This window comes from Chlamydotis macqueenii, chromosome 25, assembly GCF_036417535.1.
Source record: "Chlamydotis macqueenii isolate bChlMac1 chromosome 25, bChlMac1.mat, whole genome shotgun sequence".
NCBI classification, from domain to species: Eukaryota; Metazoa; Chordata; class Aves; order Otidiformes; family Otididae; genus Chlamydotis; species Chlamydotis macqueenii.
Genome location: NC_141580.1, coordinates 4,952,204 through 4,972,312, shown reverse-complemented (window position 1 = coordinate 4,972,312; position 20,109 = coordinate 4,952,204). Strand labels below are relative to the sequence as shown.

General features: G+C 42.5%; 1 protein-coding gene across 6 annotated transcripts; it reads right to left on the bottom strand.

Annotated features, from left to right (window-relative positions):
• Positions 1-4,719: 4,719 nt before the first annotated feature.
• Positions 4,720-19,684, bottom strand: SMARCE1 (SWI/SNF related BAF chromatin remodeling complex subunit E1). Of its 6 annotated transcripts, none has more exons than XM_086766700.1 (11): positions 19,475-19,681; positions 18,389-18,439; positions 17,838-17,881; positions 14,596-14,763; positions 12,269-12,349; positions 11,018-11,149; positions 9,378-9,549; positions 7,264-7,436; positions 6,484-6,585; positions 5,768-5,978; positions 4,720-4,950 (listed from the first exon to the last, which is right to left on the bottom strand). In XM_086766700.1, the coding sequence occupies exons 2-11, from the start codon at positions 18,393-18,395 to the stop codon at positions 4,739-4,741; spliced, it is 1,302 nt and encodes a 433-aa protein (XP_086622826.1). In that variant the 5' UTR covers positions 18,396-18,439; positions 19,475-19,681; the 3' UTR covers positions 4,720-4,738. The 6 variants fall into 6 exon arrangements, with proteins under 6 accessions (XP_086622826.1, XP_086622827.1, XP_086622828.1 ...); XM_086766701.1 differs by having other exon boundaries at positions 14,659-14,763; positions 19,475-19,676; XM_086766702.1 differs by lacking the exon at positions 11,018-11,149 and having other exon boundaries at positions 19,475-19,684.
• Between the last annotated feature and the right edge of the window lie 425 nt (positions 19,685-20,109).

Here is a 20,109-nt window from a genome sequence, read left to right as displayed (position 1 = left end):
TTGTCAGTCTCCTCTGGGTGTGAAGGTCTCACCAGCTCTCAGGCACCCACGGGAGATGGCTCAGCGCCCCAAGAGGGGACCCCAGCCTCTGTCTCCAGCAGCTCAGGCACCGTCAGCAGCCCCGACACCACCCCAGCCTGCACCCACACCTACCCCTCCACGGACACTCACCACAGCAGGAGGAAGAAGGAGCCCCAGGGGTCCAGGAGCTTGCCCCCCTTGCCAAACAAAGCACACAAAAAGCAGAGGAAGCAGCCAACCAGCTCCAGCAAGTCAACAGGAAAGGCCCAGCAAGCTGGTGGGCTTTATCTGCTCCATCTTCCTCGTGGGAGGATTTCGGGTCTGGCTGAGGACCTCCAGGTGGGTGTACTGGCTCGCCAGGAGCTCCAGTTAGCTGCTCTCTGGCAAAGGCGGTGGGCAGACCTCAGCTGGAGGTGTCAAGCGGGCACCCAGCTCCTGGGAGCTGGGCGCAGGAGCTGCAGGAGCACGGCAAAGCAGCCAGGTTTCTCACGAGGCCGGTGCCTCCAGGACGTCCCTCTCCTGACTCTGGTCCCTGATGCTCAGGTCCCTTGCATGCACCTCTGCCAGGCACCGCGGGGGGATTTGGTCGGTGTTCAAACGCTACCCACTGGGCATTTGTTCAGGAGGTTTTCATGCGCTCGGAGCAGGTATTTTACCCTTGACACCTACTCATCTGGGTACACACCCTGTGCTGCAACACACCCTGTCTTGGCCGATAATTGCTGGTATTTACACACACCTTGAGAACACGGAGCAGATGAAAAGCACAAACGGCCTTCAAAACCCAAGGCTGTTGCACAACAAGCGCTTGCAGCACCTGAGGTGCGGAGGCTCCTGCACCAACCGATCCCACCCGAGCCCCTGTGTGGTCAGGCCCCCAGTCCAGGCAGCAACTGGTACCATTTCAGAAATCAAAGCTTTACGCTGGCAGCAGCAATCACTCAAGAAAATTGCTTTTTAGAAGAGCAAAATGCAGTAAATAAATCTCAGATGTGCAGCTTAACATGCATCTATATCTTGTTAAAGGAAACTCCACCGACGGGAACAATGCTTTCATCCGTTTCTGCAGGATCTGGAGCTCTGACAGATCCCAGGGTGGAATTGGGGGAACAGAACCAACGGGAGTGAGTGACCCGTTTATTCTTTTATATCTGAATTACCTTTCTAAAAATGCAGCGTGGTAAACGAACTTCACCTTTAAACACAGGGGCAACAGCCTTTTTCTGGCTTCTTTAGTTAGAATAATGCGATTTTAAAAAGAATGCACAACTTCAGCACAAGGGCTCCTGGTTTTTCAGTTAAAGTCACCCCAGAGCCTCTGCAAACAGGTTGGCTGTCTCTGAGCACCTGAACAGGCTGAAGCTAAAGGAAAATAAATCCCTTCAGTCTTGACTGGGGTTATTGCGTGAAGAGGTCAAACCGGGTTTTGGGCGTAAGAGTCTGTGCTCTAGCAGAAGAAAATGAAAGCATCCACAGGACCGGGTATCCTGTGATCCCAATAAAATACCTGGATAGCTTGAGGAGAGGATTTTGGCCAAGTGAAGCTCTTTCTGTGAAGGACAGGCTGTGCAATCATTCCTAAGTTTTGCGAATCTGAAAGTTTTAAATTATTGTCACAAACTGCCTTATTCCTTGGAACGAGTCTGTGTCTGGTGTCTGCTTAACTGGTTTCTTTTTTACCCAAAGCAAGAGAGTATCTAGCTGAAGGTACACACATGTCTGAATTTTCACACGTTATATTTCAACCAGTGTCTGTTACTTCTGGTGATGTGAGTTTCCTCAGACTAATGAGTTAGTGGAACAAATAACCCTCCTCTCTTAATTACGAGCTTTTTGGCACAGTTATGAAATACAAAACCAAAATGGGTCACTAGGCAACTCCCCCTGTCTTGTAAGCGCCTCAAGATGTATTTTTCTAAAAGCAATCCTTGTAATTGCTGGAAATAGAAACTCCTAAAATCCAATTTAAGCAGTACAACTGCAAGCGCTTCAGCATAATAGCAAGAACAACTTGCCTGCTCTTCCAAGAAACTGAAATTTTGAATTTAAATTTAATTTTGAGGCAGGTTTCACTGCTATCAAATTTTAAAAACCCTAATTAAGAAGCAGCCTCTGAACCCTCATAAGAGGGTTCTTTTTGTGTCCACCTCTGTCAAAAAATGCATTAGCATCGGAACTCCTACTTTTCCTTAAAAGGTGAGGAAAACAGAAGCCTTCCCACGTACGTAGCTCGTTGTGTGACAGTGCTCATTAGAAGGCAGCTGCCATCAGTGATTTATCTTCCCGATTTCCGTTGTGTTTTGCAACAATCTCAGTCTTTTCAGCAGCAGTCACTGGTAGATGAAGGTGTCTGCGGAGTTGAGTGAGCTGTAACCCTGGCTGTGGGAATTGGTTGGATCGTTCATCCCTATGTTCTCCAGCAGCACCTGACAGGCATGTTCAGATTTTGCTGGGCAAAAGGTGGCACAGTACAGAGCCCAGCACACGCGTGTTTGCGGGGCTTAGTCATCACGCCTGCAGTAAGGATTTGAGTTAGTTCTCTGGTGTTACACTCCGTTACAGTAGTTCGTAGCAGCATCAGGATGCTCCAAGAACTACTCCAAGAAGCTACCACTCAGCGCCTACTGCCCAAAGGTTTCCTCAGCCTCCAGGCTGAGTACAAAATAAAATTGTAAACAATGAGGCAGAGACTCTGACAAAGCTCTTTAACACATACACAAGACAGCGCCTGATTTAATAACTGCTTCCAAGCAGAAATAAAGGCCCCAATCAGCTCATGAAACCTTGTGAACTCAGAGAGAACGCACAGCAGTTAATCAGCAGAAAAAACTGGCTTCAGGTCCTAAGGATTTGCACCACAATTGTATCTTCCACTTTGTATCTAGCAAGTATACTTGGTGTAAATTCGTATTGCTCAGCCCTTTCGGTTGGAAATGGTACCTGGTTTAAAATAACATGAAAATTAGTTCTGATGGTTTGGAAGGAGGTGGTAAAAAGCTTACAGGCAAAGCAATTACAAGTTCACCGACACTTGTGTTATTTCCTCTACAAATTCTCCCATTCACTGGCTTTTAAAGTGAACAGCCATCAGGGATCCTTCCAGACAGCCAGCATTTGAACAAAAGCCTGAGCAACCCAGGAATTTTTACTTTGGTTTTCAAAGTGCTTTCGTACCCTAACTTTTTGCATACAGTGTATTTCAGGAATGAGTTGCATGTTTTTGTTCTCTTCTGGGCTTAAGACAGAGAACAGCTGATGAAAACCTTAAATCAAATACAGGAAGACAAGAACCAGACCACTGTAAGTTTTAAAAAACCAAACATGTTGGATTTTATTATTTTTAGACCATTAAAAAAAAAGATTTAAAAAACATTACCATCTGATATACCCACTATTCCATAAAAACATACTGGTCTGTTGGAGCAGATGTATCATGTGTTCTCTTCCAGTTGTAAAGACGTGAAGCGGCTTGTATCTGTTGTTACAATTGTGTTTTTTTTCTTCAGTAGGGCTTCTGCTTATACAGGACAAAATGTGGCACTTTTAGTACATTTGGAGAGTTTCCAGAGGTTTTGAAAGCTCACGGCAAGTAAAGCTACTATTTGTCACCATCTGTGCCATACTAGTGACTGCCTACACAGGGAACATGTGCACATTTCATCGCTCTCCTGCTTTGTACTTTGCCATCTCTGGCTGAGGTCATACCAGGATACCTTAGCAGCAAAAAAAAAAAAAAAAAAAAAAAGGAATTAAATGGTAAAGCAAAGCAAAAGATTGTTGTTGAGAAGAATCCAGCATCACAGAAGAAAACCCCAAGATATGCCCTTTACTTCAAGACTGTACTCTGTCCTTTGGAAATGGATCTCCTGAAATATGAGCAAGTTTCCAGCCCTGTAGAACAGATACTCTAAAAAAAGACAATGATTACACCAAAAAACCCGCTAAGACCAAGTTTTTCAGCCTTATTTAGGAGCACTACTCATGAGTACTGAAAGCTTTCTCTAAAAGCAAACTAGGCAGCTACAGCAGACATCCTTGCTGGCAAGAACCAAAGCAGCACTGGTAACACCAGGCTGCTGTCATTTTTCTGGTCTTGTTAGGTGAAGGAAATGCCCGAGGTTACAGCCAGTACAGGCATCACGTCTGCTGAATACCAAGGTCACCTCTAGGATGCCTCAGTAACATCGCGACTCCTCCAGAAAGCGACTGCTGTTCACCACATTTCTGCACTGCTCTGCTTCAGCAGCCTCCGTGACGGCAGCAACAGGGTCCTGGCTGCAAACGCAATGAGGGCGGGCGGAGCTGGGGCAGGAGGGCTCCTCGGGGAGGGGACGCCCACCTGCGCCTCCATTAGCCTTTGAGAAAGACGACATTTTCACTGGGGCCACGTAAGTAGAAGAAAGGGAGACGACCCGATTTCTAATATGAAAACCAAAACCAATGCTGTCTCTCTAGGGAAGAAACCCCAAGCAATAGTGTCTCTCCATTTCCTACAGCTGCATTTAGACACAAGAGGTTTTCTTTGCTGTCTGCTGCAAGATATCCTTTGCCTCTACTGGCCCCTTTAAGTCACTGTGCTGATAATCTGACACATTATTAGAACCCAGTATCCTTTGGAGACAAGGGATACAGGCAAGGAAGATACAAAAGCCGCGTAGTACATTTTGAAATCAAAACAGTACTTCATTAAGAAGAGACACATGAAGTGAGTCAATATTTATTCTTTCTTCTCGCTATCCTCCGTGATCGGGTCTGCAGGAGGCTCTTCAACTGTCGCGCTGTTGCTCTCCGAACCAGTGTTGCTGTCACTGGTTCCCTCCTCTGCAGTGCTATCCACCCCTTCCTGGCCACTCTCCTTATCGTCTGGGGTAGATGTTCCTTCTTCACCGTTCTGCTGGCTTTCTGTGCTCTCTTCTGGGTGAGGCTCTTCTGTAATAAAATATTTCAGTGTCACTTGCACGTCAATACATTTATGTAGGTTGTGCAATTGGAGTTTACAAAGAAACAGAATTGTACTAAATCTGAGTATTCCATAGCAGTTATTTCTGTCACTTAAGAACGTGCAGTAACGGGCACAGCTCTGAAAGGCCTCTCAGTGCTTGGCACGTACACGGTCCTGCCACACAGCATCTGGGAACTCTCCTCCAGCAACCTGATCCCGGAGTCTAGCCACAAGAGAGCAAGGTGCCTTGTAAAATCAGAAGCACTAGAACTCAAACTCCTCAGCCCCCTTTCCCTTACACTCGTGCTGTCACAGCAGTGACTCACTGAGCTATTAGCCACTGATACTCCTAAATACAATCATATTTTCTCATGTCACTGTACAGAACAAAAAATAAAAAAAACCAAGGCTTGTAAGAGCAGCATGGAAAGAAGTCCTGCTCTGTCATCCTTGCTAGACGCCAACACTGGCACAAGGGAACTCTCCAGCTGCTCCTAGCTAACAAATTCAGATTAGATTTAGAAAGCATTTTTTTCCCCCTTGGGTACATTACACACAAAGCATTACATAGGGCTTGGCGGGGTCTTATCCCTTCCCCTTTTTAAAAGGGGCAATTTAATGAGCAGAAAGCAAACACCTGTGTTCACCAAGCTGAAGTGAACTATTCTGAATGCTGTTCTTAAGCCTTTCTTCCTACTAACAGCAAAAATACAGGGCACTCCTCCTGGCTAAGCTGAGCCTCTACAGAGATATCTTAACGCTGATCCTTTGAGGAACCTGCCACTGGTCTTCACATGCAGTTACCTGTCTCCATTGGAGCACTCTCCTCTTCTTTCTTCTCCTCTATCTTGTTAGCTGCCTGTTCTTCCTCAGCTGCCACGTTATTCTGACTGCGTTCGGCTTGCTCAGCTGCTTCCTTTTCCCTTTCCTCCTGCCTCTTGCGAGCCTGCTCCTCAGCTTGAGCAATTTCAGCTGCAATTTTTTCCATGTCCACTTCCACCTTCAAACTGCATAACTAGCAATAAAAAAAAGAAAGCTCTTTTACTACCCCAGTTACATTGGGAAACAAAACATCACTAACACCCAATTATGAGTTCAGCATTTCTACATGCAGCACAATTACTTTGATTTGACAAGAGTTTATATTAAAAGCTTCAGTTACTGGGAGGGAGATATAAACATATTAATTTAAAAAAAAAAAAAGCCAGGAGGACAGAGCAGCATGTTCTCCATAGTGGCTTTAGGCCAACCTTCCTTGAGCTGCTCTCCTGTGAGCTCAACCAGCCAAGCCTGAAGGCACTTTTAAACTGTAGTGGCTGAATGTCACCACTAAAGGTCACTGAAGGAACATGAAATAATACAAATGCTGCCTGCTTTCTAACACCCACACACTGGGACACTGCACTCAGTTGTCATTACACATCCCTCAATACAGAACTAAACAGAAGTGGGTAGAGCGCTTGTACGAATGGGAAACCAGCAGATTCCTCAGAGCGAGTGGAGAAAAGTGAGAGTTGTACCCTTTTAAGCTCGTTGTTAAAGGAGTCTGTGCTTTCCAAGAACTTCCTCTTCTTTTCCTGGTGACGCTCTTCAATTTGCAGAAGCTCAGCTTCTAGCTTACGCTGGAAATGAAATAAATGGTAAGAACCTTACCAGTCATCTGAAGAACCGGACAAAGTTTACAGCTATGTACAAAAATATTTATACCAATATTTTAAAATACAGCTATGCAGTATATAAACATTCTTATGTCTGTCTTGGTCTAATAGCTAAGAAGTTCATATTGAAAATACACCCAGAGGTATATAAACCACACATACACCAACTACATTCTCTGATGGAGAAAGACCACAACTCAAAGGAAAGAAGGGATAGCACTCCCCTCCACCCCAAATCTTTTGTAAATTAAAAAAAAAAAAAGCAACAAATCTCCATCTAACTCCAGTGGCTTGGTTTCCTTCACCTGCACGTACACCGACTATACACAACTCTACCAGCACCTATTAAACAGACGTACACGACATACAGAAGGGTTACGCATAATAACAAAGAGCTACGGAATTATCACTTAAGAGATCCTAAAGAGCAAAATAGTTTAACATGATTCTCGGTAACAAAAGAACACAGAAAGTGAAGTCTCACACCTGGCAATTCCCAAGAAAACCCAGATATCAGCTATTCGAGCGTACAGAACATTGACAACCAACAAGAATAGTCACGCAGACGATCAAATGATCCAACACTTGGAGTACAGCCCAACACCATTATGTTTTAGCTGCCCTCATACTGTTTATCTTTACCTGATGAACCATTAAAGACTGAACCTGGCGTTTAAGAACTTGCATTCTAGCTGTAGTGACAACAGAACGGACATCAGGCACCACGCTTTCACTCAGGATCTCACTGATGAGACGATGGTTTCTTTGGAAGCGAGCTGTGGCTGTGTGCTTCATAGAAAATCCATCATCGTAATCTGAAACAAGTTTTAAGTGCAACTGCTGTAATTCCACAAAATGAGTACCAAGTATGATGACCCTGTACCCACATTACCACTCATTAAAAACAAAATAAACCCCCTTGCTGTCATGTCACAGAGTTCATACTAACAAATACAGAACATTAATCAGAAAAAAAAAAAAAAAAAAAGACCTCGAGCATTAGGGATGGTAGTAGGTACTAATTTAAAAAGTAAAATTCAGTTTGATGCTACAAAGCAGAACAAAATTACGTCTTTTCCTATACCTAGCAGCACTCAAAAGCATCCAGCCCATAGCAGACAGAAGTCTTCCAATGCCCACTTTCTATATTTCTTCAACGAAAGCAGGCAAACTCTTTCAACATAATACAAATCAAGCCAGTCTGCAGTTCTGGTATGAAAAAAGTAATAATAATAATTAAAAAAAAAAAAAATCTATCTACAAAATAGACTAAAAAATTCAGCTCCAACTAATTAGAATTTAAAGCACAGTAATTAAATAGTATTAAGTACTGGCGAGGAAACAAACTTAGAAGAAACTTCTGTGAGCATAATTAATATTTAGTTGAGCATTAAAATGTTAAGCAACAAATATGAATTATCTTCCAGAATTATGTCATGTAGAAGAGTCCAGAAATGGAATTTATTTTACAATCAAGTTTTCCTAATGGAGATTACTCTCCAACTACTCACAGAAATCTTAAGGAGAATGCTAACCTATCATGCCAGAAAATATTAACAAAGAAGATAACTACTTTAATGAAAGCTTCTGTCTCCTTTATTTCAAGGTGTTACGTTCAATTTCTCATTGAGGTATCTGATTAAATGAAGGAAAAAGAGAGTGGGAGGACAACAGATTTGCAAGAGACAAAAGAAGTATTAAGCAAATCAGTCTTCCTGAAATTGTGCCTTTGTCCTCTTAGTAAGATTCCTTTTATGCTAAAAGCTCTCCATCCTAGTGACAGGCAGGATCGGACAGAAGCGACATTTCTGTCACAGAAAATAACCTGCAGTTTTCAGCTCAGCTGTAAACAGATGCAACACGGGGCCTAGTGCAGGGCCTTCTGGCTGAGTTCATTTGGCCCAGGTAGCACAGAACAGAATCTGAAGGCCCCAAGTGCCAGCTACTGGCACACTACATGTACTTACATAAATTTTGCAGTTACCTCACACTGGGGAAGGTGCTGTTTGCCATAAGGTTTATCTCAAAGGTGTGCTTTTACAAGGTGGAAGAAAAAAAAAAAAAAAAAAAAAAAAAAAAAAAGAAGAGGGTGTAACTGAGTACATTTTTCACCCTCAGGTTTCAACAAGTATTTGGTCATGAATTTAAAAGCAGACATGAGGTGTACGAGCCTGCGTTTTCCCACTGGGTGGGGTGTGTTTCCTTGCAGTCAAATAAACTTTCAGAATTTTCTCATCAACTTGAAAACAAGCAAAGGTAACTTGTTTTCTAAGCTATCTCAAATGACAGTTGTTGAACATATTCAAAGGTCGGGTGCTCTTAATCCTACCAGGACCCTGTCTGTCAGAATTACGTGCGTCTGGTAATAAAGCAGAAAACTCCATTCAAAGTGGATTAAATCAGGCATCTTAGTGTTTTGTAACACATATGTTAAAACCATCACAGTGCTCTAAGCATACTTATTTGTTTTGAACTGCAAGCATCACTTCACACATAATTAAGGGTTGGAATAACTTCTGCCACTGGCTTGCCACCTTAGTTTTTGGAAACAAGACAAAGTAATCTGTTAGCTGTATGAAAGAAAACGTGACAGTGAAAATCAGTACTAAAGGCACCAAAATAGAAAGGAAGTCATGTTAAGCACTGTCAACGCTGTACACTGGTAGTTTTCTGTATCTGGCATCCTTTTCTCTGTACCATCGGTCCTGTAATGAGACTGCCTCACTGGACGTGCATACAAATTCCTTTCTGCTTACCATCTGGATCTTCTGCTGGCTGTATACTCATGTACGGTTCACCTTTCTCCATGCGTGACTGCCTCTGTCGGCTTTCTTCTTCCAACGCAGCCTCAGCACGACTTTTTGCGTTGATGTAGGCAAGGTATGCAGGAGAGTTATGGTAGGCCTTCATGGACTCATTGTACTCTATCTGAAATGCGACCAATATTGTTTGATTGCATCACTGGACAATTTCAGACTTGACATAATTGTAGTCTGTACAGCTCAGTGTAGTTCAAATCATCTGGCTGATACATAAGTGACCATATTCTCTCAGTCTTTCTTTTTACAAATTAGAACTTCTTCCACAGTCATTCATGTTTTAAAAACACTAGCTGGGCTTTTAGGTACATTTCAGTTGTAAAACATCAGAAGTCTTACAATAGCTTACAATAAAAAATAATGAGGTAACTTAAAATATTCTCAATCATTCTCTGGAGTTCTAACTCAATCTTTGATTCTGATTTCTTCTCTTTCCTTATTCCAATATGTCATCAACCAGTTTTCAAAATAACTTAAGATTTTTCTGTTCTTTGATCCATCCCTGCACTGGGATGATACAGAATGCTGCAGCCAGACTAGTGTCTCCTCCTGGCAGCAGGACTGCATTGCTATTTTCATCTTCTTTAAAGTATTTTTCCCTTTGAATTGCTTGCTTTAATCTCACTTTTAAAATTTGCCAAGTCTAGATTTTATACAGTGATTTGAGATAAAAATGAGGTATAACCTACAATATTGTTTAAAGTACCTAAATATCTTGTTTTCTTTATGATTAGGACTGGAATCCTTCTACCTAGGCACTGTAAAAATATAAAATATGGCCCCTGCCCCAAGGAGCTTACAATCTAAACATTATTACAAAGTTAAAAAATAGAATTCCTTGGTTTTTTTTCAGGTAAAAGCATCCAGCTTTGAAGTACTTCTCTATTGACTTGGAATAAAACCAGCTTAGATTTGACCAGGTGATACAGAGCCTCAGATGCCTACCAGATTTAAGCACAACGCAGCAGCTGGACCTTTGTACCTGAGGATCACAATAACAGTCTTGCAAACATCCTCAACACTTACCAACCTAGACATGAGGTAGCTGTCATCTTTTGTCATGAAGATCAATAAAAAACAAAGCAAACCCACAAGAAAACCCTAAAAGTGGTAGCATTTTTCTATTAAGAAACAAAACACTACGCCATAGTGTGGAGTTACACCAGATTGCACAATGAAAACCAAACCCTGCGTGACTGGAAGTCTTTTATGAACACGTTCATGACAACAGCAGTAGTTGCAGAGCACCAGTTTTGAAAGAGTATTTTGGTGTTGAGACAATCTTTTCAATACTGATGTTGTACAATCAAATCCATTCATTAAACAGTTAAAATTGACACTCAATTATAAATACTTCGTATTGAATTAGGTCTAAAAACTGACCAGTCACAGTTGATGTACAGTTATTTAAAAAAAAAAAGTCTAAAAGACGTGTCAGGACATACTTCCATTTAAGTTACATACAGTGGTCTCGTGAATGCCTCATACACCACTGCATGGGTAAGATGAATTTTTCTTCTCAGACCAGTTCCTAGAAGAATCAGCTGTAATAAACATCCCAGATTTCTTCCATTTACCTTTTCAGCTTCATATTCATTCAAATACTCTTGCTTCTCTTCATCAGTGAGATCTCGCCACATTCCTCCAATAATCTTGCCAATTTCCCATAACTTCAAATCAGGATTGGACGCCTTCACTTGGTCCCAGACCTTAACAGAAACAGCTGGAGCTTTACTAATGATATCTAAATACTTCCAAATTAAACATTTTATATTGTCATCTCAGTGTTCTTTCTGGAATCACCATGAAAAACAGGATTAAGTTAGGAATGAGTCTGGCTAAACTATCTCGATTATTTTCTGGGGCAGGAAGTCAGTAGGAAGCCATCTACTGAAACAGGCAATTGCTGAAATGGCTTTGGTTTCACGAGAATATTGCCTTTAACCCTCTTAATTCTCTTCTTAAATGCACATCGCTGCATCTCTGGGAAAAAAAAAAATGCTACTGAGTAAACACATCCAGCAGTAGATTATGATAAAGAGCACTGAGCTTTTCAGATCAGAATGTAACATTTCAAAATATTTTTTCAGTCTTGCTGATCAATTTGAGTTCCAACAAGTCCTGACTCCACCAAAAAAGTCTCTAACTTTATAGGGGAAAAAAAAAGAGGAGAGAGCTGCCAGTGTTATTTCTTGCTGCGCCACTTGACTTTTTTTTTGTTGATGGTTTTTTTTTGCCTAAGACAGATATGCTGGTAAAGATACTTTACCAGAAGTGGAAGAATTTCCTTCTGGGTCACCTGCTTCAGACAGGCTGACATGCCCTCCCCTTGCCCCATCAGATTTCAGACTCCACAAGAGTCTCTCTCCTACTTTCTGTCAAACAGTTCATAGAATAGCGAAGTAAACGTTGCCACAGGCTAGGTTGGTGAAGGAGAACATGCAAAGTCCACTCATTGCTACTCTTCAGTCCAGCTACAGCTCTGTACCAAGCCCAGTATACCGCAAGGAATACTTCCTTTATATAAAAAAGTTCTGTCAGTAAGTCACAGGCACTTCTGAATGTGGCAGGGTGGATCCTTGTCAGCAGAGACAGTGGTAGTAATTATCATTTTAGAGAAAACTTTCCCCCCAGAAACTGGCAACTGTATGAACAGACTACTGCTGCCTTTGTTCTGAAGGGCAATGCATCTGTACTTTACAATTCCCTTAAAAGAATGTGCAGGCTGTTAGAAGTAAAAGTTTAGAAGCTGAAACTAAGATAATAGCAATTAATTGTTAGCACATACGAACACTAACTTTATTACTTGTTTGACACTGTATACCCACCTTCCGGCTGTACCTCATGTAGGGCATCAGGGGCTTGTCTGGGGGTTTGGGGGGCTTTGGAATGGTAATACCAGAGGAAGCCTATAAAAGAACCGAATAAATCCATGTGTTAATGTGATCTCTAGACGGTTTCCATACACACTGGTTTTGGAAAACACTAATTCTTGTCCAGTTAGTAAAAACCACACCCCCCCGCCCCCCCCAAGAGAAGCAAGCAATATCACCAAAAAAACTGACCCAAACTGTAAACAGGTACTAACTAGAGCTGGTCCTCACAGGAATATTTTTGCAATTTAAGTTTGTCCTTTTATCTAAGTTTACAGAGTAGTAACTAGATATATCTTCAAAAGGGCTCCATATTCTTAAAATAGAAATACACAGCTTGGAAAATCACATGGAATCATCAATCCCAGCAGGTTGCTTCTCTCACTTCTGATGAGCAATTTTACCTGTTTTGACAAGTTTAACGTGGCTATTGTACAGGTGAAAAAAGATAAGGAGAAACTTTAAGATCATGAAGAGATACATTTTCATTTTCAAGTCATTTTAGCAATATATTTATCTGCAAAATTCGCCAGTGGTAATTTGGAGCCAACTAAACTATTTGTTGTAAAAAGAAAACAACACTATGCAACTGATCTGTCAATGTGTGCATTATTTGTGTCCAAGCTGTACTCAGTTGTCCAAATCAGCCTGTAATGTCCTTCTGTGCTCTTATCTCCCTGTAGCTTTGCACACTGTCAAGCACATTGCTTGCACTAAACAAAAGGACACCGAGCACTATGCGTTGCTTATTAAAGTTGCAGCATCCCCCCTTGTCCCCGCAATCTACAAAGCACATGACAGGGTTTTCTTCTGAAACAGTGCAGTAATGTTACAGTCCCTGTCAACTGCAGGTTCTGAAAACCTCCCTTCTTCAAATACTTACACCTGTGAGGAGTTCTGTTACATCAAGCGGGAGCATTGTCATAAAAATACAAAGCAGCTTCAAGGTTTTCAAGTCTAAGCAAATACTTGTACTCGGCCAAGAAGGCTCATGTTCAGTATTCACCTTTCAAATTTTTCCTCTTTAGACTTTTTGTTTGGCTGAATTTATGGAGCTCTATGAAACAGTGCACACAGAATTGTGTATAGATATAAATAATGTACATGAGGTATATGCATTACCAAAATGTATACATATATACACATACAGATGGATTTGAAAAACATTAACGGAAATTGTTCAATGCTTTTAAATTAACAGGAATTTAAAGACACCATACATATATTGACATATGCATGGCAGAGAAGGCTGTATACGCTTATGACATACAGAAACAATGGAAATTCTCCAACAAAACCTAGCTTATTCTTGTATAAGGAAAAAAGTCTATGTTCAGATAGAATGTTCAGTCAAGTTCCAGCTTGTATGGGGAAGATCTTTTCTGTAAACATTTTAGCAAACCAGATGAACTTCATAAATGAAGTCTGAAAGGTTTATGAGAGGCACAAAAAGAGTACACTTCATTAAAAGCACCATATATTTGTTCCTTGAGAAATCCTTATATCATGTTCCAAACTAATCAGATGTTTTGAGATAGAAAGTTTTACACTAAAAACTTCAAAGTTATGAGAATTATAGAAACTTATAAAATATCAGGGATTTACTCTATTTATGTTGTGTTAAGTTATGAAAATATTTTACTTCCACAGTTTATTTTTGTTTCTTAACTTCATTCATGTTCAGGACTTTATCTGTATTCGAAAGAAGCTATCACCTCTCTCATCACTCGACTCCATCTCACTTTGTTTCCTCCACGAGAAATGAAGGTACCATCCATTTTCCACACTCTGACAGAGTACATAAGATCTGAAAGGATTCTATTTTATCATCATCACATCTCCATGGAAATAATAATTTCTGAACTTGGGCCTTTGGAGTTATTACCAGACTAAGACTGGAAAGAAGAATAAAGGCTTGCCTCTGTTGCACGGCTCAACAGTACGATGCATTATCAATGACCTCCAGTTTGCAAAGTGTTCTTCCTTATTTTTGTGACAATTAACCTCAATAAAATGAGAGGTTCCCTCCCTCCAATAATTTCTACCCATGCTACAGAACTTCATCCTACGCATGCAGTGGTCACTGAAGACCACAAAGTCTTTTTGGAGCTCTGCATCACACATGATTACCACATTCATTTCTCTGCTGAGTAGAAGTCTTTTTTCCTGCAAAAGGTTTCAGAGTGAAAGGGAAGGGGGGTAGGGGTGGGGAATAAGAATCAGAAGTAATTTTTTTGTTTTTATAAAGAAGTGGCAGCAGCCAAGATTCAGAAGAACCTAACTCTAAAGCCATTCCTGGTCAATTCCTGTTGTTTGCCGGATGATGTAATAGTTGATTCTCCTACCGTGACCCGGCTGTTGGTGCCCGGGTTCCCTCCCAGCCTGTAGTTGTTGTAGGCCAGATGGCTGTATGGATTGTATCCCACAAACCCTGGTGTGCTGGGCATTTGCTGATGGAAACAAATGAGACAAAAACACGAATGAGAAATGAGCTCAAACGAGGAAAACACAGAAATGAAAATGAACTGCAATATGGCATGCAAAAGCAACCAGAATTTAAACAAGCAAATGAGGTGTAGCAGCTGATACCTTCTCAACACACAAAAATTACGCCAGCATAAACCTATTAAGGAAACAGGATTTTTAAGCAAATGTGTCACTACAAATTTCGGTCTTAAGTTGGTGATTTTATTTCTATTAAGTGTGTAACTCATTTAAATAAGTATTCTATAAACCAAGCTCATGGCTAATAAAATTTCCCAACATAAGCCACCAAGTAATTCAGAGAGACTCTTACGTCCAAATGGTTACGCTTACAAGGCAACACAGCACACGGTGATGGGGCAGAAATCCCCAGTACCAAGTTACTATCCCGATGAAAATCCCTGTCTGCTTTTCTTTCCATCATTCTGCCTTTCCAACAAATGTTATACTGCCGATAAACGGGCGGTGGGGGGAATCTCTCAAAGCACCGTCTGTGCACTGCCACCACCATCTGAAGACTTTCCTGGTGGTTTGCAAAATTTAAATATTTGGGGGAACTGGGATTAGAAATCTGTAAGAGCAGACAATTAACAGAGATATCCTTCTGTTATGAGACAGGCTGCAGACTGAGAGCGTTGAGGAACCACTGCAATAAGATTTCCAGGTCAGAAACTACAAACAAGTCTCAACAGATCACTGAACACAAGACAATTTTAAGAAGTTCATGAATACATTCATTCTTGAAAGTGGATCAGTTTGTTCTCACCTCAGCAACGTAGAGACAAATCCGATTTCTTTACAGTCCCTTCCTATCTATCATCTACATACAGTCAGGTACCAGGAGGTTCACTGTATTCCCCTCCTCATGTAAATCTCTCCCCTGCCTTTTAACTACGCTCTTGTTTTTCCATTATCTCCCACTTCCGCAGTCAAATTTTGTTGGAAAAAAGGATCAACTATTTAATAGTAACTGTGATCAAGTTCCGACTGTGGTGGTCCTATCATTCCATTAGGATTCAGGATATCCTGTAGTGTTTCTAGACATTTACATGTTGCCTACACAGTGTCCCACTCCTTTGTAGCACTTCGGTCCTAATAAGAAACACATATTCCACTAGTCACTGGATCAATTCTAGATTACAGTTACAGAAACTCTACAAATAAGTTCAGGACTCCAAGAACCAAGGTATAACAAATACAAACACTCAACAAAAATAACCTGTAATAAACCTACATTAACTTGTGAAGTTTTCAAATATAGGTAGACACACTGTAGTTGGTTTATTTCTAAACATGCAGAGTAAAATTATCCTTTAACAGTCAGCCTTCACATATATATTTTATTGCCAAACTTTTAAAATTCAGTCACAGCAGTTGAACTACTCAATCTGCAGGACTGTGATCATGACGTACACATTCACTGTTTACTAAGACACCATTTTACTACAGTTTTCTGTATTACCACAGCAACAGGTTTTGAATAAGTTGAACTACATCTCTTCAGTAGAATCAGATGACAATTGTAATGCCCACCTGCTTAATTCTTTATTTCTGCAAGACAGGATTTAAATGTTACAAGGGAGCTACCTTGCATTACATGGTGAATTGTTACTTCAGCTATAACACTGTAATTAATGAGAACTACTGGTATTACTGTAATTAATGAGAACTACTGGTATGAGAACTACAGTAACTACCAGTTACTGTAGTAACTGGAACTGGCTGTGGAAGAACAAGCAAGGTTATGTGTCTACTTTTAGGACTTGCATTAACAGAGCACAGACCATCATCTCAAGGACTGTATAAAAATCTGAGTAATACAGAAGATGCTTGAAAGACAGGTAAGGCATGTCAGTAGTTGCAGTTTTGACATCTGTTTCATGTACCCTTCTGAAGGCTCCTAGCTCGAGTAAAGAATGCACCACATCAGCGTTTAACAACATCTGTATCCACACTGCGTCCCAAGGGAACCACACACGAATATGCACAGCCCTCGATGCAGGAGTCCAGTTGTAAGAGTGGATGCCGTCATGTTCCTTCTAACACTGGCACAAATCTATTTGCGTGCAAAATGAAAACTCTGAACAAATTATGCAAATAAAGTTTTATTTAGGTAATTTTTTAAGAACATAACTTATTATTTGTACATTATATCACTTTCAAGCCTCTTTAAAGTGTAAAGTATGGCACAATCAATTTGAAGGATCACATTTCATCTAAATCCCATCCTGCAGTTTTCATCCCAGATGCAGAGATCGGGGACATGCTACGAGATAACAGTTTCCAAATTTTTCTTTGGTAAAAAAAATTCTCTGTAGCATCTTAGCTCATTCTTCTTTACAACAGATTTGTATTTTCCTCATGTGAACAAGTTACTGCTAAAATGCAAGCTATTTAGAAAAGATGCATTTGCTTTCCTGACTACAGCATACTGGTACTTCAGTACATTTTATACATGCATGAATGCAACTGGTCATGATTCAAAGCTACCATTTTACTAGAAAAAAAAGTATTTCTCATGCTATAGACTCCAAAATACCAGTGATCTCAAGAAATTTGAGTAAGACTATCATCATGAGTGTTTCTGACCCAATATAACAGAATTCTGCATACTTCTGCATTGCACTGAAAATCACCGAGGTACAACAGAGCCATGAGAAAAATGCACCGTTCACCCATGATCTGGGCACAAGTTGAGTGGGAAGGTTTAGAATTAAATATACCAATTTGTTCTTAAATATTCCAGAACAGTGTTGCAACCCACTGTGAGTATAGTTTTAGACCAACTGACTGCTTACAAAAAAAATTAACTATCTGCAGAGCCTAGCCTTACAGGTGAAATAGCTTTATCCAGCTTCTCTTTCACAAACTGCTTAAAAGAAAGATTAATTTAAACAATACATATCGTATTAATAATGAAATACAACTAGTTTGTGTTTCCAATACAAGAAGGTGATGCAACTCTGTGATTACTGCTCCGTTAAGTTACTAGAGGCTGTATTACCAGCTCTGTGTTAACAAGAAAAATCACTATACTTACGGTTGCAGGAGCTGGGGTAGGAGGTGGGGCGTAAGATGGCCTTTCTGTTAAGATATAAATGTAAGCAATTTTTTTTTTTCTTGAAAGTTTGAAAAAAATTCTTTACAAGGCATCTGCTGTGGCAAACATATTTAACCGATTTACAAAAACAAGACAGAAATCCTACTCTCAAAGACTTTTTGCCACTGAAGAGCATAAAGCAAAGAACATAAGAGAAGGAAAACAAAGAAAAGAATTTAAGACCACATCATTGCTAGCCTTTTATTTAGGCATAGGGCTGAAGAATATTACATCCACTTATACGCACATCAGTTAAAAAGAGGGTAAGCAAAAAAGCAGTGAAACAGGATTTAGGAGAAACTGTGATATCTGGATTTTCTATGAAAACAATGTGCCAGAAATGAGCCACAGCGAGATTTAAGGCCAAGAGTTTGGTCAGAAATTACTCTACTGCATGTAATTCCTTTTAATGCAAGGAATCTCACAAACAGGTTCTGCTGAACCAGATCTTTAATTCATCAAGTTAAAGGAAGAAAAATCTGAAAACTTACTTGACATTTTGATAGGCAAATTTTCAGCCACCTGACATTATATTTGTACTTCTGAAAGACAAAAGAATATCACGCTATTAAGTATTATGCCTTTGCTTCCCCAAATCTCTGAAGCATCGATTATTATAGTGACAATTACAAAAAAAAGTTTGCCAATTTTGAAATAAAGACAAGAGAGTTTCTAAAAACTAAAGTGTTAGCTCTTTGAAAAATGAATGTATTTTTCAAGGAATCTGGCCTTAAATAGCTGTGAAATAACTCTCAGGTGTATGTTATCTTCATATTAAATATTTTAAGTGTATATATTTTTCTCTTAAGATATAAATAGGCTGTACCCCACTATTTTACATTACCTTTTTCAGAAAACCGGTATGAATGTATAAACCACCAAATTAAATAGCGCCTGTTTTACACGGTACAAAAAAACCAGCCACCAAGGACGACAGCAGCAGCACCACCATACGCCGGGGGACGTGAGCACGTTTAACCTTTTAGCAAGCAGCCCATCCGCGCGTATGGAAGAAGCACTACAACAAAGCAGTGTTTTTTCGGCCTTTCTCTGCAAGGAACTCCACCGAAGTTGCCGGACCTCCTTTTGAAATACCCGACTAATAACGTGTTTCGCTTCGGACAAGCGCAAAGGCCTCGGCACGGGGCTGCTCGGGAAGTTCCGCTCGAACGGCAGCAGGCCCGCAGGCGGCCTGGGGGGCACGGGCGAGCGGCAGCAAGGGCCCCTCCTGCGTCGCTGCTCCCCCCAGGCCCGCAACGGGGCCGGGGGTGCCCCAGCCCCCCCCGAGCCCCCCCCTCGTGCTGCACGGCGCGCACGCCGACCCCCCGGCCGCTGCAGCCCTCAGCCGGCTGCTGGAGACCCCCCCACCGTGCGCTGCAGCCCCTCGCCGCGCCCGCCCGTGGAGGGCGCAGCCGCCATCAGCCACTGCGGCCGGTAACGGTGAGGGGGGCCGCGGCCTTCCCCTTCACCCCCGCTCCGGCTAGGCTGCTCCCGGGGCCGCGGCGTGCCCCTGGGCTAGGCCTGCCCGCCCTGCAGCTGCCAGGCCGAGCCGGGCGGGCACCCCCGCCCCGACTCACCCGCTCCGGCTCCAGCGCCGGCCTCGCTCCCTTTGTTCCCCAGCAGGCCGGGGCGGCGGCGAGGACAACGCCTGCGCGCTCCGCTCCGCACTTTCGCCACCGCCCGTCCCCGGCCTGCCGGCGGCCGACCTGCCTTTTCACGGGGGCGCGGTTTGCCTGCCGCACTCGCTCCGGAGCTCCCGTCGGGTCGAGACCTCGCCCACAGCGCTCCGGGCACGGCGCAGGCCGGAAGGGCTCGTGCCGAATCTGCGGGACGCAGAGGGCAAAGGCGATCCGTGCGCAGGGCGCGGCCCCGCCCCGCCGTTACCGGGAAGGAAGCACCGCCGGGCGCGGCGCGGGGTCGTTACCGCCGCTCCCGAGGCGTCGTGCGGGCTGGGCTGTCCCCGCGCCACCCTCGCAGCCTGCAGCAGCGGGCTCGTCCCCGAGGGGAAGGTGCGGGCGGGAAACTGCCCGCCCTGGCGTTCCCGCCGGCCGTTGGCGCCTCGCACCCGTTTGGCGCCTTTTTTCCCCTGAGAGGCGGCGCGCGGCGGCGCCCTGGTCCCGGGGCTGCTCGGAGCAATGGCGGCCGCGCAGAGTCTGAACTGAACCAGGCTGACCGGCTCGGGTGGTCTGTGACAGAGGGTTACGGATGGCCG

Coding starts and splice junctions, on each gene's coding strand:
- SMARCE1 (XM_086766700.1), bottom strand. Junction 11,150..12,268: donor ACATGAGGTACAGCCGGAAG/GTGGGTATACAG, acceptor GTTTCTGTTAAG/GTCTGGGACCAAGTGAAGGC. Junction 4,951..5,767: donor GAGTGCTCCAATGGAGACAG/GTAACTGCATGT, acceptor ATTTTATTACAG/AAGAGCCTCACCCAGAAGAG.